The 25919-nt window shown below is 35.7% G+C and overlaps 2 protein-coding genes across 2 annotated transcripts; both read right to left on the reverse strand.

Moving 5' to 3' along the window:
- Positions 1-850: 850 nt before the first annotated feature.
- On the reverse strand, positions 851-14858 carry LOC116299393 (protein phosphatase 3 catalytic subunit alpha). The gene is made up of 12 exons (XM_031708047.2): positions 14658-14858; positions 14336-14536; positions 14089-14213; positions 13702-13813; positions 11912-12057; positions 9715-9854; positions 6843-6920; positions 5134-5228; positions 4160-4285; positions 3257-3416; positions 2693-2790; positions 851-2128 (listed from the first exon to the last, which is right to left on the reverse strand). Exons 1-12 carry the CDS (start codon positions 14704-14706, stop codon positions 2013-2015), a joined length of 1446 nt encoding a protein of 481 aa, XP_031563907.1. The 5' UTR covers positions 14707-14858; the 3' UTR covers positions 851-2012.
- Positions 14859-17794: 2936 nt separating this feature from the next.
- On the reverse strand, positions 17795-20736 carry LOC116299392 (E3 ubiquitin-protein ligase TRIM45-like). Its single transcript, XM_031708046.2, has one exon. The coding sequence runs from the start codon at positions 20350-20352 to the stop codon at positions 18055-18057; it is 2298 nt and encodes a 765-aa protein (XP_031563906.2). The 5' UTR covers positions 20353-20736; the 3' UTR covers positions 17795-18054.
- Between the last annotated feature and the right edge of the window lie 5183 nt (positions 20737-25919).

Genomic DNA, 25919 nt, shown 5'->3' on the forward strand with positions numbered 1-25919 from the left:
CAGCAAACTTTGAAGGAAAATACTGCAGTAAAAAGTGATACTCGGCAAAAGTCAAGGAAATTTCATATATTAAGAACAATTTTTTATATAAGAACAATTCATTTTTCAGGCTGAATGTGTTTTGTGTATAATTATGGTACTTTATTGACCAAATTTCAGCCCGAGTGTTCTTAATCCACTTGTTCTTTTACGTGGGTTTTTACTGTACATCATTAAGTTTAAGCCCAGAAAATTTTGATTAATTTGCGAATTATTGAGTATTATATTAATTTGCCAATGTAAACAACATTCTTACTCAGAACTATTTAATAATTTTATTTGATTTTCCCCAATGAAACATGTACAAGAGTGAATTCAAATCAATTTAGAATTAAAAATAATATTGTTAACAATGGCAATAATTTGCAAACTTGGTCCATTATTAATTAGATTGATTTTTTTCACTGGCACAAGTCAAATCTAACATGTACCAGCTGAGTATTTATGACTGACGGCAACAGAAAGACATCTAGTAAGCTACGAGTTTGCATGTTATTGGGATATTGCTATAAAATGAGATCTTGCCATGAATTCTTTCTTGAAGCTTATGTCTTGTCTAAAATAATTAACCTAGTGTGAAGCCTCTGAACTTGTTTTAGTAATCTCTAGTATCCAACAGTCTTCTAAGATCACAGTAAGACGATCAAGAAAAAACTTGTTCCACGACCTGCCCTGCCATTCAAGTGGAGTTTGAAGTCAATATACACAGAAATGCAGCTTTTTGACTAGCAAACCAGGAGAGCAAGCATGATCTAATGGTTTTAGTATAAACAAACTAGTTGGATATCAACAAAAAAATAATGAACACAAGTAAGGCAAAAGTGACTGTTTTAATGTTTTTCCCTAATTGCTTGGTCCATTAATAACATTCTACACCTACGTAGCCCATCAGAATTTATTATTTGTAATAGTCCACTAGTTTGTTTAGGCTTATAGGTAATGGTTTCTGCATTAATGGGTCATCCATTCTGAACAACAAGTATGAATACTTTGTAGGATGCAAATGCAATAAAAAATGTCAATCAAAATAATTTACATACAAATGACTGGCAAGCTAGAAAAAGCTAGGATCAGATTGAAGGATTCTTTATGATGGATGATTCCTTAAAAATCATCCATTAACCCAGCTCGATGCCTTCAGCTGTCTGTTTATTACTGGTGTCTGTAATATTTATAAACTGCAATTTGGATTGTCTGTAATCATTAGCAATGAGAATTCCCATTCAATGTTCTAGAAGATGATTAATTGTTTACCCATTAATGCAGTTATCACTGCCTACACTAGACAAGTTTCAACACTGAAAATAAGTGGAACAATGACTGCTAAAATAATTTCATGGCCTCCAACAAGGAGGAGTGCATTTCCAGGATTCTAGTACTGAGAGAAATACTTCTGCTCAAGGACATTAATTAGTTAGATAATTATTATTATTCTTGCACTAAAAAGATTTAAGAATGAGAACATTTTGTATAGTTGTTTAAATCATAGACTATACAAAAGCAAAATAAAAGCATAATACAGATGAGTGAAGTCAACTTCTTGTCATGCTTCCTTCTGACTCATATAAATAGGTTTTGGCATAATTTTTAAAAGGAAAAATTAAGGTGGCAGTGAACAGCCTTTACTGTCCTCAGTTACTATGGTGACCAGCACATAGTGACATACACATGTAACACTTCCACCTATGTCGAAAGTTATACGTATCCTGGAAGTCACGGTAATAACTTAGGTGTGTACTTATCACTAGCCAGTTTTAACAGCATCACATTAGTTCAAGATTGACGCTGTCATAGCACAATCAAAGTATTCTACAAGTCTTCACTGCCATTGCAATGGTGGCATTAATATAATATCGTTAACTGTTGAGCTAGCTTACAGCTTATATACTACAATAATCTTTTTTTCTCTTTCACCATTAAAAGGTCCTAATGGCAAATAAAAGTTAAGAAAATGGTTAAGATTATAACAATGACTAGTTAGAAGGTGGTGGCATGTCTTTTCTTGGAGGCATCCGTTCATTGACACGATCAAGACCTTTGGCTTCTTCAAAATCGCAGATTTTATGTTTGGGATCTACTCCTGCCAAAGCTGGAAGGAAAATCAAGAAAACAAATTAATAATTGTAAATTAGATTAAGAACATGAATTGTTATCATTTTTATTAAGTTATATATGCTAACATACTAAAACCCTGTTGCCATGTTTCTGGTCAAAATGACCAGCAAGGCAAACAATTGACTGGACTGGACAGGCTCCAATGGACCCTTCTCAACATTATCTTGACAGGGGATGATACAGGATTTTGTCCAGAGAGGGGTGCTGCGCACAAAGTTAACCCAGGGAGGGGTGCACCCCTTAATATCAAAGGGTAAAAACAGTATTGGTTATCTTTGGAGTAGGGGCACAAAGTCAAACCAAGGAGGGGTGCGCACCCCCTACACCCCTCCCCGGGATCCGCCCCTGCTTGAATGCAAGGCTAACATGGAAATACAAAAGAAATGTCACAAATTCCATCAAGAAAAAGTGTGATTTCTTTTGTGTTCACATATTAGCCTTGTAGATACTTTAGAGAATGGTGCATTCTGGCCTACTAAAGTAAATGCAGCACTGTGCATTGTTGCTGTAACTAAAAAGAAAATAGTAATCATCTCACCTGCTTTGACTTCTGTTTTTCCACCAGACAATAGCCCTACTGGTAAATGACCTGTTGGAGTCAAGCCTTTGAGCTGTAAAATGCTTTCACTCTCTTCCCTAAAATCATTACAAAAAATTACAATGTTAGAATCAACATAAGTTAGAAAAGAGAATCTAGAACCCTGAATACTGGTTTGTAATTAGTATTACAATTACACTACCATGAGATAGACATTCAATATTCTATACGCAAAACTCTCGATTTGAATGTTGATTTCTATAGAGGGTGAAAGCCTGGGGGGGGGGGGGGGGGGGGGGGAATTGTTGAGGTAAAAGGAGAGAATAGCACAGCAATGAAAATATTTTCACATGTGAGGGCTGTAAGGTAGATAACTCACTGGGTTACTGGTTCACCCTCTTTAAATAAAGTTTATTGTACCATATCGTATGCTGTGTCTGAAAGAATATGTGACCTAACCCATAGGACTTACAGAGTGAAAGGCTTTGCTTTGTCACCCAAACTGTGACCCTATTGCAGCAGGTAAGGAAAGACTATTTATTGTTTATTATAACGTCATTTTACCTGAGTACAGTGAATACTCTAGCCATCTTGCCAATGGCCCGTATCTTGCTTCGTATGATTTCTTTTCTTTTGATTGATTCGCTCTTGTCTATGTCTTCCTCGCCGTCTTCTAATTCTTCGTCAGTGCAAATACTCAGGATGTTGACAAGCATTTCAGTAACTGGAAAAATTGATTTAGAACATCTTTATTAGCAAAAAAATCTTTGATCCTGATAATTAAAAATAAATACTTTGCCCCTGTCTGAAAAGCAAAATATACTAATTATACAATATTTACAATCCAAGAGAATAGATCTTTCTTCAAAAAGCTGAAAATTAAGACAAAAATCCTCTAATAGTTTATACCCAACAACTTAATCTGAAGTACCTGACAATGGAATTTCACTCTCAAGAAAAATTATTGTTTTGTCCTCGAAAATGACAGGTCTACAATGGGAGTTGCTCAAAGGAATGTGTTGGGAACATTTTGTAAAATATACTTTTGCCCAACACTGAAATTTTAAAGAGCTACGGATAAATTATGTTGTCAGGGCTACAGTATGTTGGCTTGGCCAGCTAGCTCAAAATAGAATACACATGACATGTGCTGCCCTTGGAAGTGCACTTACGGCATTATGGATATTGATAACCAATACTTGTCATTCTCTTCTAATCAAACAAAAAAAATCTTAAGGCTAATTTTAAGGGTTTTCTCCCCTTCAAATTTGATAAATACCCTCAAAAAAGCTCTGGGCTGATCAAAGTTAAGGTATAGCTTGGGATGATCAAATGTCAGGGCATGGCTAACCCACGGTTCAAATTAGTATTTAGTATGTTGGGCTATCAAAAAATGTACAATATACATGATAATATAGCAGCCCACTCACTCCAGATGATCAACATCAAATACATTTATTAGCTCACCTTTCTCGCCAACAAAAGGTAAAGACCATGAAAACACATCCATAAAGTTTGGTAGCCAATAAGGATGCGGCGAGCAGTTAAACTGTCTTATGTTCATTACATTGTTTTCATATTTCAGAACCGCAGCTGTAAGAAGGATAAAAGAATACCATAAAATGTAACACAGTTTCTATTTAAACTTATACAGGGTTCCATTAAGTTTTTAGATGATAGCAGCTCAGCTGAATTACCCAGGAAAAAAACATCCTTTTATCATGAGGGTAGCACTTAATAGCCAGTGGCTAACAAACCTGTGGCACTTATTCCATGATTGAATTGGAATTCAGGAGCTGATTCTTGTGAAGGGAGGAAAACTGGAGAACCCAGAGAAAAACCCTCAAATCACAGCAGAGAACCAATACTAGAACCTCTGCTCACGTACAACACTGAACCCGGCGGGACTTGAACTCAAGCTGCATTGATGAGAGAGGAGCGCTCTCACTGCTACACCACCCATGCTTCCCAGAGATTGCTGGGGACCAATTCGTAATTTACTAAGTTATAAGTGGTAGTATAAACTGCAGAATTTTCCTCATTTACTAGAGCCTTCTTGATCCCCTAACCTTAATGTAACCCTTGAATATGTTATTTTAACATCAATCACAAGAGTGATTCCCTCATCATGGTCTATGTTCCGATATTTACAAACAATAATGATCAACAATGACATGAAAATGGGTGGGGGGGACAGATAACATTTAGATTTGGGGCAACAGGGCTTAAAATAATGGTTGATCTCACTTCTGGCTCAACAGTACTGGTCAAAATGACCAGTAAGACAAAGACTTGACCGGACAAGTCCCAGTTCTGGCCACATTGTCCAATCTCCTGCTGTTATTTCAAGCCCTTGGGCAATGACGTAATGTGCCATGAAATAATATGAATGAAACTTGAACAAAAAGTTATATTTTTGAAGGAATGACCGATAGACATACCTTTGTTATTATACACATCGAGGTAGTTGGGTGCTGAAAAAATTGTAATAAGCGATGGAAAGCCAGTGGCTTGACTTTTCCTGTACATGCGATATCTATAAAATGCAAATATAGCATTTAATAATGGAGATTACTTTACTACGCATCATACTGAGACCATTTCGGCTAGTTTTCGATTTCTTTTTGACTTTTTTTTGGATAAGCCTTTTAAAAAATCACTTTCATTTAAGTGTCTAGTTGTTCTAGCGCTTTCGCACTAATTGGAGACACTTTTCACTCACACGCACTACCACTTCATTTAATATTCTATGCAAACAACGCTCAACTCAGATTTTTATGGAGGGAGTAAACCAGAGAACATGGAGAAAACCCTCGTAGCATAGGAGAGAACAACACATCAAACAGACTCAATTCTCATGTGGCGACCGCAGAACTCGAACCAGCGACCCGACCCGTTGGACTCACAGCAGAGAAAGACGACACGTTAGCCGCGAACGCTACCCATGCTACTCAAATTGTTCTCTTAACCACTAAAATCATGTTCAACCTCAACCAATAATTAAATCTTAATATTAGTTGAAGTTAAATCCTTTTTGGATTTTTACATTTTCTGAAAATGATGACATTGAAGTGAAAGCCATCACAAAGAAGAAGAAAAATATTAAAAGAAAATGAAAACCAGAAAGAAAAACAAAAACAGTAGGACTTTGAAAAACACTTGAAGAATAAGAAAAAGCTGTTGGGGTAATTGCCTCAAAGGACCTGTTATCTACTTGGCCATGTTTTTGACTATGAATACTCCAGGGAATTGAATTGGTTATTTGAACTTTGGACACATTTTGTTCAAGTAAGCAGCATTAGCTTCAGGAAGGTAATGATCTCAAAGAGTCATGAAAAATCATGGAGAAAACTAAAGAAAAATGTTCAACTTTTCATTTTATGCCCTGTTTTACCCAGGTTTCAAAAAAAAAAAAATCAGCTTTTTTCCAAGTTTTATTGTCTAGCCTTTATTCGGATTTCCAATTTTTTAAGAAATAATGACTTAAAGTGAAAGCATTGGAAAATAAAAAAAGTTTTAATAGCAAATGAAAACCAAAAAGAAAGTAAAAAGAAAAAAGCAGGACTTTAAAAAATAATTTTTTTTTGAAAAAAATCTTGAACAAGAAAAAGCCGTTTGGAAACCCAACAAAAAAACCTGTTTTTCTCTGTTAGAAATAGCAGAGTCCATTATCTACTCTTACACGTTTTTGAATTTGAATGCCCCAGGGCAAGAAATATTCAAATTAAATGCAGTTCAATTTAATGTGAATGGCCTTCTCATTTCATAAGTGTGACTATCTCCATTATCAATGTTTGATCAACAAGCACCTCTTGAAGCAGCAGGGAATTCAAACTCTTTGAGATACTGATGTCTAGTCTAGTACTCAAGACGCTAAGCACTTTAGAAGAGTCATGTCTCGCAACCAGAAATACCATGTCTCTGTGATAAATTGGCCAATATGTTATTCACCATTTTCCATTATATCAGTTCACTAGTCATACAGAAAACATTCTGTCGAGACTGCAAGGTTCAAATTTGAACAATCCTTTGAAAGTACCTTGTAGCCTTGAGTGATTGCTTTGTTAGCGACCACTGAAGTGATGTATGGATGGTAGTGAATTGAGGTTGATGGCTGACAAGTGGTTAATAGTGGTTTTGTAATAATTACCCAGCATCTTGTGCTTCGTGAGCTCTAATGACAGACAACAGATTGTTGTTTTGAAGGAATTCACATGTTGCGGGGTAGCTAAAGGAGAAAGATATAAAAGTCAATAATCACATTCAAAAAATATTCAACCATTCAAACAATCACGGTCAAAATAATGTCAACTAAATAATAATAAAATAAATGTCACATATCAATATTTTAAATATGATTTAAAAGTGGATATCATTTGTCATTAAAAACAACAATAATAAAAATTTTTTTTTCAAATTTCACATCAAAAGTTGTCAAGAATTGTCTTTGATGGATCTTCAATATTTTATTGAAACGGTGGTTGTCATTTTAGGCCACACAGCTTTTAAGTAAGCCAGGCTTTATACAGTTAACTGGAAAAGGAAATGCTACCAACATGTCTGGAAAAACTGGGGTCCCAAGAATGTTTTCATTGCAATATTGTTACTGCCATCATAAACACAGCCTTTGCTGTTCCAACATTTTGAAACCATCTTTTTATCCTTTTTCTTGTACTAATAGGCCATTTGCAGCAATTGATCACGTGTCAATTTGCCCCATAGCAACAAGCCCGTGGTGGGCAAGCTAACCACGCATTCCTTGACAACAATAAGACTTTGAGTGGCGAAGCTTAGCGATACTAAGACTATACTGACTGTTTTTAACCTTTGTTCTGTCTGGTTTGACCCGATATTCCGTATAAAGTTGAAAGAAGTGTTTTTTTATCGTTGGCGATAATTTTTATCATAAAGATTGGCCGCAAAAGAGAGTTTTTTGTCTTTATTCTGGTCGCCGTGGACAGAAGACGCGTGTGCAAATGGCGGAATTCTCAGGTATGTTTATGACTCATTCAAACCCCGATTTAACATCAAAATTTCTCTTCAATTGTCAAGATTCTTTTGAAATGAATGTAGATATACCTACAGATCCTCTTATACTAATAAAAACTCATATTTGCTAGCATTTGAGGCCTGATTTTCGTTTTAAAACTCGAGGTGTGATATCTTCGCCGACTGCTGGCGGCAACAATTTATAGACTGTTTTTGTGCTTAAAATGCTTCTCGAATTTAATTTATCTTCGAATTTAATGATTCCAGATGAATTGACTGATATATCGAGACTTCCTGAGCTTACATCTCATGTTAATGATCTTTGAGATCCACTCTGCCTTTAATGATGTGTCTTTTGGAAATCGATGGAAGGAAAGCTCTTGGTTGTAGCGAGAATCGCCGGTACACTTTGGGACACAACAATGTTGACGAGAGAGTGTAAGCTTCGTAGTAAGCTTCGTTGCATCTTCATGTCCACTATCTATACCATTAACATGAGATGTAAGCTCAGGAAGTCTCGATATATCAGTCAATTCATCTGGAATCATTAAATTCGAAGATAAATTAAATTCGAGAAGCATTTTAAGCACAAAAACAGTCTATAAATTGTTGCCGCCAGCAGTCGGCGAAGATATCACACCTCGAGTTTTAAAACGAAAATCAGGCCTCAAATGCTAGCAAATATGAGTTTTTATTAGTATAAGAGGATCTGTAGGTATATCTACATTCATTTCAAAAGAATCTTGACAATTGAAGAGAAATTTTGATGTTAAATCGGGGTTTGAATGAGTCATAAACATACCTGAGAATTCCGCCATTTGCACACGCGTCTTCTGTCCACGGCGACCAGAATAAAGACAAAAAACTCTCTTTTGCGGCCAATCTTTATGATAAAAATTATCGCCAACGATAAAAAAACACTTCTTTCAACTTTATACGGAATATCGGGTCAAACCAGACAGAACAAAGGTTAAAAACAGTCAGTATAGTCTTAGTATCGCTAAGCTTCGCCACTCAAAGTCTTATTGTTGTCAAGGAATGCGTGGTTAGCTTGCCCACCACGGGCTTGTTGCTATGGGGCAAATTGACACGTGATCAATTGCTGCAAATGGCCTATTGTGCTCCTAATCAACACATTCTCATTCATTATTTAATCGAAACATCGGTTGTCATTTTAGACCGCACAGTTTTCAAGAAAGCCAGGCTTTATATAGTTAGCTGGGTCTAATAAGAAAATGGTACTAACATGTCTGGACAAACTGGGGTCCAGGAATTTTTTCATCGCAATATTGTTACATTATAAACGCAGCCTTTGCTGTTCCAACATTTTGAAAGCAACTTTCATTCTTTTTCTTGCACTAATTGTTATGCTTATTGTGCTCCTAATTAACACATTCTCTGCTGTTCAAGACAAGCCCTTTAAGTCACTATTTGACATCATTAAAACTAAAAACCCTTGATAACATTTAAAAAGTGACCACCATAGGGTTTTATTTATTTGAATTTCATTTTTCTTTTCTACTGACAAAATAAATATCACCTACTTCAAAGCTTATGATATAAGGTGTTTGCTCAAATACCAAAGAAATAAAGAAAGAAAAAGTAAGAAGGGAGAGAGGGAGAGAGAATAAAAGATACGCTAAAAGAAATAGAAAGAGAACAAGAGCAAGCAAGAAAAAGGAAGAAGAGAAAGAGATTGTAAAAGAAAAAATATATACTAAAAAGAGAGAAAAAAGACAAAAATGCTAAGACAAACAGACAGAGAGAAAATACAAAGAAAGGGAGAATGAAGAAGAAAAAAAGAAATACACACAAAGATGAAACACTTTCTTTCCCCTTCTTTAACACAAAGTGAAAGAAGGGGGAGAGAAACAAACAAACAAAAGCAAAGGAAGGGAGAAAAATGGAAAGGGAAAGAAAAAGAGAGAAATACATAAAAAGAAAGAGAGAAGAGTAAAAAGAAAGAGAGGAGAGTAAAAGAAAGAGAATGAAGTCAAAAGCACTACTGGATATTTCTTTACAAAATGGCTAACCTGTAAAAGTAAGAGCACCCTCTAACAGTATTATGACTGAAGTGCTCAGATGTCTTCTCGTTTCCATAATCTTCCAACGGGTCCGACCAAAGAAGGTCACACATTGGCCCAAATGCAGGAGGTTCCTTTATACGGTCAAGCTGTAGAACAGAAAAGTACTCAAACTGTTACCTATTATTGATTTGCAACACAGAGTAGGATCAAACAGCTGCTTGATTTCATTAACAGCATACCTTATTTAAACACAAAATTAAGCATTATTGTTAAAATTAGAATAGGAAATAGGTGTGTTATAGAAAGTTAGTTCTGAAAAACTAACAAAAATCTTTTTTTAAATCATGCTCAAATGAATAATATCAAAACCTACTTAAAATCTCAAAAAAAAAAAACAAAAAAAAACAATAAGTTAGCAGTGGGTAATGACTAAAAATGTCAGGTTGTGAGAAGAAGGAAATTGGTTAAATTTATAAACTAGTGTCCTTTGTGCCCTTGTAACAGAAATTCAAGAGGGAAACGTCTTGCTTAGAAATGACAAACTTCATTTGATATTGGTCTACAAATTATGTAAATCAACCAGATGGTTTGTGATTATAATCAGCTTTCCGGATTGGACACTCCCTCTAACAACCTATTTTGAATAAATTAGAAGCAAGACCAGAGGGTTTTACATTATATTAATATATGACAAGTGGTAAAAATACCAACTAAAAAATAAATAAATAAACTGAATTGATAGTGATAGAGTTTGAGATTCACATGTTAATTTAACAAAGTAGAATTATATATCAGTAGTAATAGATAATAGATAGTAATAGATAGCAATAGGAAGTAAAAGATCATATCATTGACTTGTTTCTGCTTGGCTAACAATTTTTAATCTTGCATTACCAGTTCCGATTATACTTTTTAGGGAAGGGAACGAGAGCTAGGGAACTCTCAAGTCATGTCTAGACTAGAGCTAACCAAAAACTCAATGTTTTTACAGGCGAACCTTTAGCAAGTCAACTTGAGATTTACAAACCCTTAAAGGACTATGCAGGTGTGTAACTTTCTTTCATGCTTATTCAGACATTTACAAAACAATTACCAGCTTGGTATTTTTTAATTCTTTTTTTAAAAGAAATCTAGAAGATAAATCAAAGAACACTAGCATCTATCCCTCAAAGAGCTGCAATATGAAGTCAAGTTTATATCATAAACTATATTATTTTCCTAAATTACTGATATTAATAACTTATTTCATCACCAGGTTACGAGTTCTACACCTTTTACTTCAGTCTTTCACGCACTACAGTCACAACTGTTGTGGATTCTTGTGATTTTCACAAGACTTGTGACTTATTCCGTAAATCTTTTAAGGTCTTAATCAAAAATATTCCAAACCAATAATTTATTTACTACTATATTTTATTTACTTAGTACCTATGGATGAAAATGGTAATCTCTAATAAAAATATTAACCTCTTGACCTTTCATATTAAATGGGTTTGCCTTATATATTAATAGGATTTATTTACAAAATTCCATTCAAAATACTAAAACGAAATCATATTTCAGAGTTAAGTAGTTCCAAAATAATTTACAGAAATTACTTGCATTCGTAGAATGTACTGCACTAGGCAAGATAACAAAATTTATCTTTTTAGTTTACTCCAGACATAAAGGTACTATCACTAGACAAAATACACCAAGTGTTTGGGTGCGAATGCTAAATCATTAATGGATTCTAATGCATGCATATCCAGTAATCAACAGTGAAAGTTTGAAACATAAGTCATTTATCTCTAATGCAAACACATAACCATAAAGACCAACACCAGAAGTGGGAAATAAATTAAATGTCTTCAAAATGTAATATGAAACATGAAGAAAAGGTGCTGTGTGTCTAGAACAAACGGTCAACAAAAATGTTTGAACAGCAGGAGTACTGCATATGCTTTGTAATACTATTGCTAATGCTTTGATTATTAATTCAGTTTATTCTTATCATGCCTGGAAAAAAAAATTCATCATGAAAGAGGTATTGTTCACAAACAGTATGGCGGAATAAGGATGGCAGCAAAACAAAGACAACCAAGAGAAGAATAAGTTCTAACAGTCAAACCTGTTAATATCTTGGAAGATGAGAACAAATTATTTCACTGTGGGGTTGAAAAGTAGTCCTACTTAAAGGAGTTTTAGAGCATAATTAACTAACCTTTTTAATATCATCTAAGGTGTGGATCTCAGGCGAAAGGCCTCCATGTACACAAAGGAATTGTTGGTTCATCAGAGCTGCCAGCGGTAGGCAGTCGAAAGAATCCATACAAGCATCGTAAACAGCCTCTGAGTACTTGATTTTGCCTGAAACCAAGAAAAATCTATTGATATAATAAATAGAGTGATTTTCATATGATCGTGAAAGAATAGGCAAACTAATAGTTAGTAGTAGACTCTAAACCAATGATTTTCTTTTGTTCTTTATCAACTATTACAAACTAAATGGTCTATTTTCTTTCACGGTCATATGAAAATCATTCTACTGCAAAGGAGTGTTACTATTAATTAAGAATTTATTTGGTGCTGGCGTAGACCCTTTGCAGTGTATTTTCAACACAATGCAATCTTAAAATGCAAAATAATTTCTTTACACTGTTGGGTGTCGATATTCATAATTATTTTTACCTCCAAATAATGCCTAACTGGGAATAGACATAAGGTATCTATAACATAACAGCAACGGAATGACTTTTGATAACCTTGTGTTTCAAAACTATATATGTATACTTTTGGGTACATATTCTTAATCAAATAAGAACTTTGCTGGAAATATTCGAAAAAATTGTGGTTGAAGCATTAGTGATAGATAATATGAATTAACAATTGATAATTTGTTTTGAGGTCGTGGATAATTTAACAAACAATATAACCTGTTTACATCTGTGGATTTTACATAACAAGACAAGAGAAGTCCTTCTGAGTTCAAAACTTGAATTCTATTCCTTGAAACAAGGAATACTACCAGTTATTTGGGAAGATAAGAAAACACAAACTAATGGTGTTTTGTGATGGTTTCATACTAGCTATTCATTTTAAAGAAATGTAAAATGACCCAACAAGGGTTATCAGTAGCCCATTTACTAACTCACACATCAAATTCGATCTGTCAAAATCGAAATATATAATACGATGTCCGAATAGATGCGTTCTTCATTTAAATTTGTCATCCAACCCCTTAAAAATTACTCATATATGTTGGAATAAAACATAAATTTACTGTATCAAGCTTAGAAATTAAATATAATTCGATCTGAATTTTCGAGTATAGATCAAATATAAAGATAATTTTTTTCTTGAAAGAAACCCATTTCTTTGATCAAGATTAAAAACATTTCACTCGGATATGGAAACTTTGACGTTTCGAGAGAATTAGAGACACAAAATGAATAGCTCTGATAAAGTTTTGCTTGAAATAAGAAAAGCATCTTTAAGTTTTACTTCAGCGATACATAAAAATTCATCACTCGATCGTTCAGAAGAAGAAAAAATTTCCTGATATTGTCAACATCACTATCAGTGGGAAATTGCGAGTTGAAATGTTGGAAATTATAATTGTTTAAATTGAATATTGATGTAAAACATAAGGAAACAAGGCTATTTGAATTTTTATTATTGCAATGTCGAGGACATGCAAATCTGAAGCAAAGTCTGAATAATTTATTCAAACTTCGACATATAGTTTATTCGCGTAGGATTTACATTACTATTTTCGAACCAGCAAACGCAAGCTGGAAATCTCATTTACCAAGAATAGCTCAAAAAGAATCAATAAAAGAATAAAATCTTCAACTATCATTTGTTGGAATTGTATTAAGGAAAAGCGCGATTATAAACTAAGTCATATATAAAGTGTAAATAAGCATATTTCAAGGCGTACCCCTCGAAAATAAATACAACCCAAACTGCCATGTAAACCAAACTAAAAACAAGAAAAATTTCTCGACTTACATTCGGTTTTAAAGGTGAAATATTCTGTTAGATGTCTGCATTCGTGGTTGCCTCGTAGAAGGAATAAAGTGTTGCTGTAGAGGAGTTTCAATGCCCATAAATACAAAACACACTGCAAGGAAAATTCAGAAGGGAAAGACGCAGTGAGAAAAGATGAATATGATTTCCTAACAATAGCTCGTTGAACGGAAAATCCTTTCACTCCCGTCCAAAAAAAGGGAGGAAAATCCGTTTACGAGGAAAGAACTTGTCAGCTTTTGCCAGAATTTTTTTTTCGTGTTAACCCGTTAATCAACAGCAATTGCGGAATTTGCCTACCAAGATGAACTCGTACACGCAGTCATGAAAAAGCAAATTTATAAACGAAGACGCGATTATCATACTCACCTCGATCGAGAAATATCCTCTGTCTACGTAGTCTCCAAGAAAAAGGTACCTCGTAGTTTGAGGGGAGCCACCAACCTCAAACAGTTTTACTAAGTCGTAAAATTGGCCGTGAATATCGCCACATACTATAAATATAAAGAACAAATAGACGCTAGTACATCTATACTAGTACGTCCCTCACTCACTGAGCACAGAGATCTCTCATTTGAGACCTGCAAAATAAACCGAGCTTGAGCTTTCGAGGTACCTGTAATAGGTGCATCCACTTCTAACATATTCTTTTCTTTGCGTAAAAGTTCGGTTCCTTCGTTTATAATTCTCAGAGCTACTTCTTCCTCTACTCTTCCCTCAAGAATAAAGTGAGCTTTTAGTACATCTGGTCGGGGTTTTCCGTTGGAATCGAAAACATCTTTCAATGTGAGCCGATGCACTGGCGGTGTAGGGACATCTTAAGTTTAGAAAGAAAAAAGAATGGTTAATACTATGCCATCACAACCAATACTTTGCTGAACAACTTTTTCGCCATAACCGGCAGGTATCCGTTGTAAATCTCGGATGGTTCTACTAACTTTTAAGTACTCTTTCCGTCGTCGAAAGTTTTCCATCCTGAGCCGCCATTGTCCCTGGACCTTTAAAAAAATATCAAGAGATAGAGGACGGCCGTCGATATTCAATCGACCTCGATGGAAACGGATTTTTACAGGACGAAACCCTTCCTCTCAGCTTTCTCTGCACCAAGTTCTAAACAACATAAACAACCAAGCAGAAAGGAGCGAAGAGAGTGTAGTGCGCATGCTCAATGACCCGACCTCGATTCGGAGTTGCACTTGTTCTGCATACATCAACTATATAAAACACACATTAAAAAGAATAAAATAAAAAAATAAAAAAAGATAGTCACACTTTTGCAAAGTAATAAAATAAAAATAGAAACATTATTTTATCTGCGAGGCTCTAGAGTTTTTTATTGAGGCTTAATATACGCACTAGGGGGAAATCTATCGGGTTTTAGCAAAAGGGGTTTGGATTATTCTTTGCAGTAAAATATCGGCATCAAACTTGAAAATGGTCCGATATTTTAGTCCCCGAAGCATCAAATAGACCAAACTACTCACGCGTCTTCCATCCGCTTGGAAACTAACACCCCGCTGCTTTTTAAAAACGATTAAACTTGAATTTTTTCCGACGGAAACAGGAAAGTTAGTGAAAAACTCTTCGAAGAATGATACTATATTTGAATACAAATTAAAGCAAATTCGTCCCGCCAAAAAACTAGAAGAAATACCGAACAAACAGAAGAGAAAATAGCTGAAGAGTATCACTTAGTGCTAGATATGTTTTTGACTCCTGACTTTTTTCTGAACGCTATAAGTTATAGTTTTAATTTAATCAATTTGACGCCGCGTGAGTTTGGCGGGAAGGGATTACAGCATTTGGCTAATTGACAAAGACACAATTGAACGCTTTTTCTCAACCAGCCCTTTTTGCCACCATGATTCTATCAAAGTTAGCCACGAATACTGCAGTTTTAATTTTAGACTATTGAATTATTAATGAAATGGTATATTAGTGGCCAAAAGTGACAGTTTTAGATTGGCTGTACATAAATGAAAGATCGTTTTTTCGAGTTCATTTCTCTCCTAAGTAGTTGGTACTATCGTGCGAATACAAGAAAACTCTTCTAGGCGTAGCAAAGTCACGATATTTAACGAAGCATTATGAAACGTAGCTCTACTAACAACAGTGCGGTAACTAGTACCGTCGTAAATCAAATAATATGACGTCGATTTAGCCAAATGTCTTTAAAATTATTTGCCGGCACGAATCTTGCTCTAAGCTTTAGTTTCAAAACGTTAAAAAAATCTTTATTACCAAGCTGCATGAGGGCGTGCCTGCGCGCATCAGCCAGTTACTTGTAGCACGGATTGGCATAGCGCGGGTCGGACCTAAGTGACCATCTTATAAGTACGCGTAACTGGTCGCCCTTGAGGGTAGAGCTTAATACTCGAATAAGACTCTCATAAAAGAAACATTAGGTTGTACTCATTATGTATCAACCCTAAAACAGCAGGTGTTTTTAGGTCTTTTTTTCCAATCTTACAACTTCCGCCTTTTCCTCTCCCGCCAATATTAAAATACTGAGCTAATCATGTCTAAATCTCCCTCTGAGAAATGTTTTTTTAATTTTCCAGAGTGTAAGTGTCGGAAGAGTTCTAAGTTTCCTCTTTTATCGATTTTTTGGTAAATGCACTCAAACCACCCAGGCCAAAAAAAAAAACAAAAAAAAACTTTTAAATCTTGAAATCGTTACGAAAAAATTCTTGAGAGATTGAGTTACTGACTCCATTCAATTTCTACAAGAGCAGGTCAAATTCATCTCGAACAAGTAGTAAAGGCAAGGCTCGTGATTCTTTTCAAATGGGTTCCACGACTTTGAAACTCAAATGGCATGCGCGAGTGCACGACTGTTACGCTTGAACACAGCTCAAATGTCTGTTCAGGAGATGGCGTATCACGTTAGGCCCTGACTAAACGAGGAAACAAGTTTCCATGCAGAAACATGTTTCCCGCGCGCATGTTCCCCGAAGATTCCAAGTTTAGCCACATGTGAAACATTGCTACGTGCAAAAAAATTCGCTTCCAAGACGCAAAAATGTTTCTGCTGTGCGGCAGAAACATTTCATGCTTCCAAGACGCATGGAAACAATGTTTCCCAATGTTTCCTCGTTTAGCCACGAAAGTCAACATTCTAAAAGTTCGTTACTTAGCAACACTATCTCTATCTTGAAAATGCGCATGCGCTAACCAATATTGAGTAAACATGTTTCCTGATGTTCCTTGACAGTTTTGCCACCTTTGGAATTAAGGAAACATAATTATGGAAACATGTTTCCTCGTTTAGCCAGGGCCTTAGCTGGGTAAAACGAATAGAACAAATGAGATAAGAATGAAATTATTTTTTGCATTGCATGTGACATATTCATTTTCAACAACAACAAAAAGAAATGATGCATCTTCTCTTGCCATTTTCCTTCACTCGCTGCAGGAATTTTTCTCCATTCCTTTTCTTCCTCTTCCTCTTACTCTTAACCCCTAGTCAGTACTTATTAAATCTGAAAACACACAGAATTTCCAATTTTATATCCTCTTTTGTTGACATCTAATTTAGTTCCTCCCTTGAATTATGACCTACTCGACCATTTTTCTACCTCACAGCCCGATCCTTTTCCCTCCAGGATCAGTGTGCGCCTCGATCGCGTGTGTTCGAATGTCTAACACCTGGGAGTAAAACGTAACACTCTCGTCATTAAAATCAGATTTCATTCCATGACATGCCTATCTAATGAGCCTAGAATTGCTTCATAGTCTTCCGAACATTAATGTCTCTGTAAAATTAGGTCAAATGCCTCACGGGAATCGCCCAAGGGGACCCCACAAAGGCATAATAATCTCTAATCTTAATTTTTGCTATTACTTCGCTATTACTAAATTTTACCATTAATACGCTCATTTTGCAAACTGAAGACTGTGATGAAAGATCATAAAACATAAAACCTGTTTCATAATGAGTTCTGCAAAATCTACTCAGTATCAGCTACTTGCATAAGGTGCGCACTAAAAATAATGTGCGTAAGGCTCCATATAATTAAAAGTGTAGAAATTCGATTATAAAAACGATTTGAAAATTATAACTGTGATTCCCGAGTCGTAATAAACTTTGCTTTATTTAAACCTTATGTTAAAAAAAATTTTTCTACTTTGGAAAAATGACAAAAATGACCGGCATTACCCTAACCCTAACCCTAACCCTAGCAGGGAAGACCTAACCCTAACCCTAGCAACCTAACCCTTGCTTATACATATCCTAACTAACCAATAAAACTCTAAAAGGTAACTTCAGTGTGTCTGCTACGTCAAATGGAACCTCTACCCACCCCTCCCTTGTGCTGTATCACCAGTTCTTTTTCACGCCGCAGTCAGAGAAAACACTTGTATTCTGTTATTCAGTGTGTCTGCTACGTAAAGATGGCCAGTGTCGTCCACAGCGACCCCAGCAGGGAATCTCATTAGCCCGTTACCAGTCCCCTTCCCTCCAAACAGAGTAACAAAAGTCCCATCAGGCTGAAAGATCTGCACCCTATGGTTACTGCGATCCGCCACGATGAACTGCCCCTCCCCATCCACGACGATACCTGCTGGGTTATTCAGCTCCCCATCACCACTCCCACGGGAACCAAAATGGTAGCTCAGAGAGCCATCTTTGTTGAACACAAATACTTTATGATAATTGTAATCAGTGACCGCAATTTGTCCTTTTTGAGTTAAAGCCACGCCCCATGGACGACTCAGATACTTGGATTCCAATTTCCCCAGTAGGTCCCCCAACGGAGAAAACATTTGCACTCGACCGTTCCCGGAGTCAGCGACATAGATCGTGTCATCGGAATCTATAGCTATACCATGAGGGTGGTTTAGTAAGCCATCGTCGGTTCCGGAGCTTCCGAAGCTGTTACGAAAGTTTCCCGAGTAGTCGAGAACCTGGATTCTATTGTTGTGGCTGTCGGAAACGAAGAGTAGATTCTTTCGTGTATTCAAGGCGACACAGAAGGGGAAGTTGAAATGTCTTTCAAGAGTTCCTTGGGTTCCAATATTTCTAATGAGCGCGCCATCAGAGCTAAGGATTTTGATCTGATGATGATGTGAATCAGCAACGATAATGTCGTTGTTCTTGGCTGTTAATACACAATGAGGACTTGAGAATCCACCATAGTTCTCGCCACTGAGGATGCACCCACTACCGATCCAGTCACTCGGGGTAACAGTGACACCCAAAGGGCTTCCTTGTACTGGGTGTCCATTGATTGACACATGCATGTGGTATGCACCTGGCTTGTTGATAAGAAAAGCGATAGTATATTGACCATCATTATTATCATGTACATTATACTTAAACCCCAGGTTATCGACATTCAAATGGGAAGAATTTGAAAAATCAAGCTGTGCAGATATTACGTCTCCACCATTAGTCTGCCGAAAGCCTCTCTGATTGAACGCCGTGACCATAAAGCGTGACACTTGTCCTACCGTTACCTGTAACGCACTCTCAGTCACGGTACTTAGTGCTGGATCGGTGGGTAGACATGCATCTTCTAGCCCACCCAAAGAACTGACTATTTCAAGCAAGTCATCGACGCCATCCGCTACGAAGCAAAGGTTTTGATCACAAGGAATAACAAGAGAAGGACATGCCTCTTTCTGAAACTCCGCCAGTCGTTTTACAATCACGTGACTTACACTGATTAACTCAACATCTGTACCACGTGACACCGCCCTCTCTGTAAACGCGCAGCAGTTTTGCGCAACTTTTAAAGTGACTTCTAGCTTTAATTTCTGGTCCTGAAGCTTGTTTAGTTGTCCGTGGATTCTTTCTTTTAGTTCTGCTAAGAGTGTTTTCATGCGCTGACGTACTGCCATTAGAAGTGTTTCAAAGTACTCTTCGATTGCACTTCGAATCTTACTGGAATGCTTTTCTATCTTGGTGATAGCTTCTTGTAACGAAGAGACGGACTTCTGCATTTTTTTGCGCTTTTTCTTGATCTTATCCGTCATGTTTGTGATATTAAGCTTGAGTTCTTTATACGCTTCTTCTGGTCGCTGTAGTTTGTGTTCTCGATGCCCAGCAAGGACGCATTCACGACACACAGCTACCTGACAAGTCTTACAGAAGTAGAGAATTTGTTTCTTAAAGTGTATTGCACAGAAGCAAGGTCTAGGGACAACGTAAGAAGAATTATTCGATTTGGTTCGCATTTCTTGAACCGAGGTGATGTGATGCGCTCTCGTGGCACTCATTCGACGATGCGCAATAGCGCAGAAGTTACAAAGAAATAAATAGCAGTCGTCACAATACATAGTGACTCTTTCATCCTTGGAGTCACAGCTGTCGCATCGTACAAAGTTTTGCGGGCTACCTGTCTCTAAAGCAGCCTCATTAGCTAAATTATTCAGTACAAAATTCACCGGAAAATCTCTTTGTAGATCAAGTGGCTCCAAACATGTTGGACAGCGAGCCGTCTTTCCGTTTTTGGGAAGAACCCTTTCATCATCTAAACAAGATTTGCAGATGGAATGAAGACATGGTAGAAGTAATGGCGACACGAAACGCTTCTTGCAACTTGGACACAACAGGTGAGAATCGATTCTTGAAGTCAAATCAGTGACTAATTCTTCTGCAAATGTCACTTGTTTTTGTTGCTTTGCCATCTTCACAAATAAAATATACGATCAAACGAAATGCAAAATCAAATCAGTATCTTCATGGTGTACAATCGTTTTCTGATAAACCATCAATCGTTTACTATTGAAATTGCTTTTTTCCTAATATTTCCAGCGATCGAGGTTTAAATCTTTTAACTTCAGGTCTTGCAGCATAAACGATTTGTAGCCGTTTGTGTTTGTGCACTAACAAAAATTTGTTTTCTTTGGCGCTTGCGACTCGTTTTTTTACCACTATGTCTCCGTTCTCCTCCAAAATAATAACTGAACTTTAGCTTTCCTCAATGTAGTAGACTAAGACCCTGGTGTCGTTCTTCGCTATTAATGTCTGATCAAAAATTCAATATTTCGTCTTGTTTAACGAAGACTGGAAACATGGAATTCACTGCTAGACGAATTTATAAGCTTGTTGTCTTATTAATATTCTTTTATCGAATGAAGTTTAGCTGTCTATTGTGACGGAAGAATTATAACAAAATCTTGGAGCGGATGTGACTCAATTCAAAGAAATGCTGTTCAAAGAACTGGTTACATACAAAACGACAAATATCACTTTATTTTTCTCTACTTTGTTATTCTCTGGTATTTTTCAGTTTTTCAGTTTTTTTCGTGTTTTAAAAACGGTTTTATAGGAGTTATGTATGTGTGTATGTTTACAGACAAAAGTTTATTAAATCGATCATTTTGTAATCAAAATTACATGTTTATATTTAAGTGGATACTCTAGAAACGGTTTTCCTTTCTCTAATTCAGTAACATACACCCACTCTTGTTCAATTTTCTAAACATTTTCAGCTTTGCTCCAAAAATGGTGAAAAATCCATCTTTAATTTTCTAAGCGAATTCTAAATTGAAATGGTTTCGTTGCTACGTAATCTCTATTTAATCCACGCATTCAAAAATCAATCGCTTGTGAGTTAATTACAATGTACACCATTGATCAAGGGTTATTACTTATTCAGGGTAGGATTAAAGGCAATTTGTTCGTGCCAATCATGTGTACAGTCTTCTGTTAAATTAATTACTAAATATGAATGAAATAAGTTTGAACATAGGGATATAAAAGTCTTCAGTAAGTATTCATTAACATGACAGTTTTGTAGTGTTGTGGACGGTTGCTTGCATGGGAAAATTTTTTATTTAATCAAACAAAAACTGAAACCCATGTTTTGCCTTCGTGACAATGTTTTATTATTATTTTGCAGACCACGCATGTAATTCTCTTGAGAATAAGATTCTTTGTTTCAGTTGCATCCATATTCATGTGTCTTCTCTTGCCCAACCGTTAAAGCAAGGAATTATACTCCAGAGAATGACACTTTTTTTGGTCTGTTGGTTCATTTTCGCGCGGTTTTCTTTCACTGACGTTTTCAGGAAAACGAATGGAATTTTTGGCTATCTTTTATGATATTTTCAAACAGGGAAAAAATAAACATCATTTTTATGTTTTTATGATTTTCTTTTTCATTCCAGGTGCCACGAATCCCCCACGTCCCCAGCGTTACTGAAAAAGAAGCAATCCTTAACCATTTTCTGCTTCGTATAGAAAATGCCCGCTAATTCTGCGCATGCGCAGTAGACTGGTTTTCAGGTCTCGTAACTCCACCAAACTCAGCTGGGAATCGCACCCAGTCCTCTTGACAGTGAGTCAAGTGTGCTCTAGTACACTACTAAGTTGAGGTGTTTTTTTGGAGACAAAAGTGACGTGCCCTCCATGCGATAGGGCCCTTTGCAAGCTGCCTTATTCATCAAAATTGTATTCCCTCATGAGAATAGCAATACGCTTGTTAACTAAACAAAAGAAGATGTGAAAAGGGTTCTGGTAGTGGTATTAAATGACGACATAATGCAAGTGACTTATTGCAAGTATAATTATGAATGCGCTGCATCTACGAGATCTCAATTTCGTACCCGGATGTCTTATTTCTTATTGCGCATGCGCATCGAGCATGCGCACTAAGAAAAAGGCTCTGGGTACGAGATTGTGATATATCTTTACATTGTTTCCCTTCTCGCCCCGCAACCATCTTTACTTTAATATCAAAATCGCTGTCAATCAGCTCATTCTGAGATTGGTTATCAGGCTATTGCAATTTATCTAACCATACTTGATGGGGATTCTCAGGACAAGAGCCTAGTACCCTAAACCCTTAACTCGACGTCATTTTACTACCACTACCATAATGCTTGGCGAATTTCCTTTCTTATTTAAATTTGTATTGCCTCATACAATAATAAGACAATTTTTGTTGATTAACTGAGCCTAGGAAAGTGTGCAAGGGATTCTGGTAGCTGAAAAGAACCATCCTAAACCCCAATATAGATAAATAGACGAGACTGCATATGTTTAAGCCTGAATTTGTTTAATTACTGAATTGAAATCACTTGTTTTTACAAAAGATTCGAGGCCTCTTTCTTAATAATTATACGATATTACACAATATATAACAAGTCTAAACGACAAAAAAACGAGCATCCATATCCCTCGTCAGTCGATGATCTTTTCCCATCTCACTCGGTAGATTATAATAACTCAACATAGACATAATCTGCAAAATACAAAAAGAGCAACAAACGGTTTTTTATTTCATTGGTTTAGGATTAGTGTTTGTCTTCACTAGGTTTAGGTTTAACGTCATATAATTCAGTAGAAGTTAATTTGGTTAGGTTTAAGAGTTTAGTTTTTTAGTTTAAAGTTCAGTAGTTTGTTTTAAAAATTTAATTTGATTTTATATGGTTGAGTTTAGTTTTGAGTTTAGATTTTAAACTTTTAGTCAGTTTAATATTTGGTTTTATAAGTTTAAAGTTTTAATTCAGTTTAGAAGTTAATTTGGTTAGGTTTAGATATTAGTTTTTTTAGTTTAAAGTTCAGTAGTTTGGTTTGAAAATTTATTTTATTTTATATGGTCGAGTTTAGTTTTGAGTTTAGATTTTAAACTTTTAGTTTAGTTTTTGGTTTTATAGGTTTAAAGTTTTGTTTGTTTAGAAGTTGTTTAAAGTTTAATAGTAAGTTGTTTAATAGGGTTTAAAGTTTAAGTTAATTGTTTATAAGGCTTAAAGTTTAAGTTGTTTAAATAATGTTAAAAATTTTGTGTAGTTTCAGAGTTGTAGTTTAAAACGTTTAGAGTTTCAGTGTTTTTTTAGTTTGCTGGAAATAGTTCGTTTTAATTTTGGTTGCATTAAAAATCTGTAAAACAAAACAAAACAAAACGTTCTGTAGCCAGGAACCAAAAGTTTCAGCTGAAGTCTTTTTAGTAGGCAGGGTATCTGGTGACTTTGATGATCAGCGACCTGTATAAATTGCACACAAATTAAACAAAAAGAAAGAAAGCAAAATTAGTTGATTGTTGATAAACAAACACTACAAAAGTCGAAATTGTAATAGAAAAAAAATACTCTTAGCACTAGAGGGAGAACAACCACACGCTATCTTGAAAGCAGCCTCTGATAACTCGTCTTATATGGCAGCTGGAAATTCTTGGTCTGCATGGGCTAGAAAATTCTGAAAAACAGATGACATTTAAAACTTGACATGAAGGGGTTATATAGAATTTGGAATTCAAGGCGAACTCAACTTTCTAATTATTTTACTTCGTTGTTATGGTTACCGCTGGAGTGCTCTCTCGTCTTTTGGCAGCTGGAACTCTTGGTTCGTAAAAACTGTTGGACCTCTAAGCTATCAAAACGGGATGATTATCTCTACCTTCTAAAATCAATAGTAGAAAGAAAGAAAGAAAAGAAATATAAAATTAGTACTTGATTGATCTCGCAGAAAATCTCATTAGAGTTCAATTTTGAAAACAATCTGACAACAAGTTTCAGTCCAGATTGGATCATGATTATCGTTAATCGTTTTGCAAATCATTGGTTCAAATTATACAACTGAAAATTTCTGCAAAGAGTCGATAGAATAAACTTTATTCTGAAAAAGACTGCCATAGCTGCGCAGTCGAAACGTCATGTTTTATGAAACAATCTACTACGCGTGAAATCCGCCTAAAGTCTCTCATCAAAGTAGTCGGCAAGAGTATAGAGTATTATTCTGAAACGAGTTAAGAGAAATTTAGTAAATACCTGAAACAGAATGGAGTCAAAAGTTAGTAAACTTAAAAGTCATAATAGAAGAAGAAATGGCTCCCAAAAACGTAGACCGAAAAAGCAAGACAAAAAAGAAGCCGGCTAATTTTATTGAAGGCGGTCAATGTTCTTACAATAGAAGTCCGTCACTAAACTATACAACGATCTAACTAACAAAAAATTGCTACAACTTTATTGACAACGTTGGTTTACAAATTGAAAGGCTATTTTTTATTTTATGGTAAGAGATTTTTACATTCACTTTTGCGCCAAAAAATTAACAATCTTATGCGCATGCGTAACTAAAAACGCGCGCGGAATTTGTTATCTGCAGCGAGAAAAGATAAAGGTTAGTATGGATAACCTGAAAGAGAAAAGTTAGTAAACGAGAAAAAAAAAAAAAAACAAAAACAAAAACAGAGTTAATAATGCTAAAACGAAATTGAACAGTTAGTATACGTTTTCGAATATAAGAATTACAATTAGAAAAAACCTGTAAAGTAAGTAAGAGTGAGCGATCGAAAAATGGCCGAAATTGAATCAAGAAAAGGGGGTGGATATTCCACGAGAACTCAACAGAAGTAAGCGAGCTGTGTCAGCAGCTCATTAGAGATAGGGTCACAAACCCTACCGTAAAGTACTTGCAACCACCGGCTCGGGAATATCCAAGAACCAAAAAACCCACAACCATGTACACCCAAATCGTACAACCAGATAAACTATCTATTATAATTATTGAAGAAACCATAAGTTTATTAGCATATATACTTATTTTTTACAGTCATCAAAAAATACATTGTCGAAAGTAGGAATTATGTACAACTAGAGAAAAATAACCTTTAAAGTAGGATCGAGTGATCGAAAAATAGCCGAAATGAATCGAGAAAAGGGGTGGATATTCCACGAGATCTCAGCAGAAGTAAGCGAGCTGTGTCAGCAGCTCATTAAAGATAGGGTCACAAACCCTACCGTAAAGTACTTACAACCACCGGCTCTGGAATATCCAAGAACCAAAAACCCAAAACGTAACCACACAAAACGTAAGATAAAACTAATTATAATGATTAAGAAACCATAAGTTTATTAATTTACATATACTTATTTTTTACAGTAATGAAAAATAACCGGCTATACAATCAGTGTTCAGTTCTAATCTAACAATGAATATTTACGTATGAAATGAATTGATTATTTAATCAATGACATGTAATAATGATGTTCTCAGGGCAGGAAAATCTTAACTATTTTGTAGATATTTATGAACTATGAAATCGAAACTTAGTTGTAGTCAAATTCAGTTGGAAAAAAAAAACAAATCCCACACTCACTCACACTAGAATACCAAACACACACAACTTGACATATAAATCTTAAACAATCCTTAGTACTAAAGGGATATAGAAAAAAGCCAAGTTAACTTATGTACTATTCTACTATCCTAAAAACCTGTAGTCGGAAACCTATTGAAATGCGTCGAA

The sequence above is a fragment of the Actinia tenebrosa genome, unplaced genomic scaffold (assembly GCF_029948245.1).
Source record: "Actinia tenebrosa isolate PJP-AT-01 unplaced genomic scaffold, QUT_ActTen_1.0 PGA_scaffold13__45_contigs__length_12533684, whole genome shotgun sequence".
Classification (NCBI taxonomy): Eukaryota; Metazoa; Cnidaria; class Anthozoa; order Actiniaria; family Actiniidae; genus Actinia; species Actinia tenebrosa.

Bases quoted from the DNA above. Each gene is read 5' to 3' on its own strand.
- LOC116299393 (XM_031708047.2), bottom strand. From the start codon at position 14,706: ATGGCGGCTCAGGATGGAAAACTTTCGACGACGGAAAGAGTACTTAAA. The intron at 13,814-14,088 runs GTGAGTATGATA...TTTTCCTTGCAG, and splicing joins GAGGATATTTCTCGATCGAG to TGTGTTTTGTATTTATGGGC. The intron at 3,417-4,159 runs GTGAGCTAATAA...CAATTTTTCCAG, and splicing joins ACCTTTTGTTGGCGAGAAAG to TTACTGAAATGCTTGTCAAC.
- LOC116299392 (XM_031708046.2), bottom strand. From the start codon at position 20,352: ATGGCAAAGCAACAAAAACAAGTGACATTTGCAGAAGAATTAGTCACT.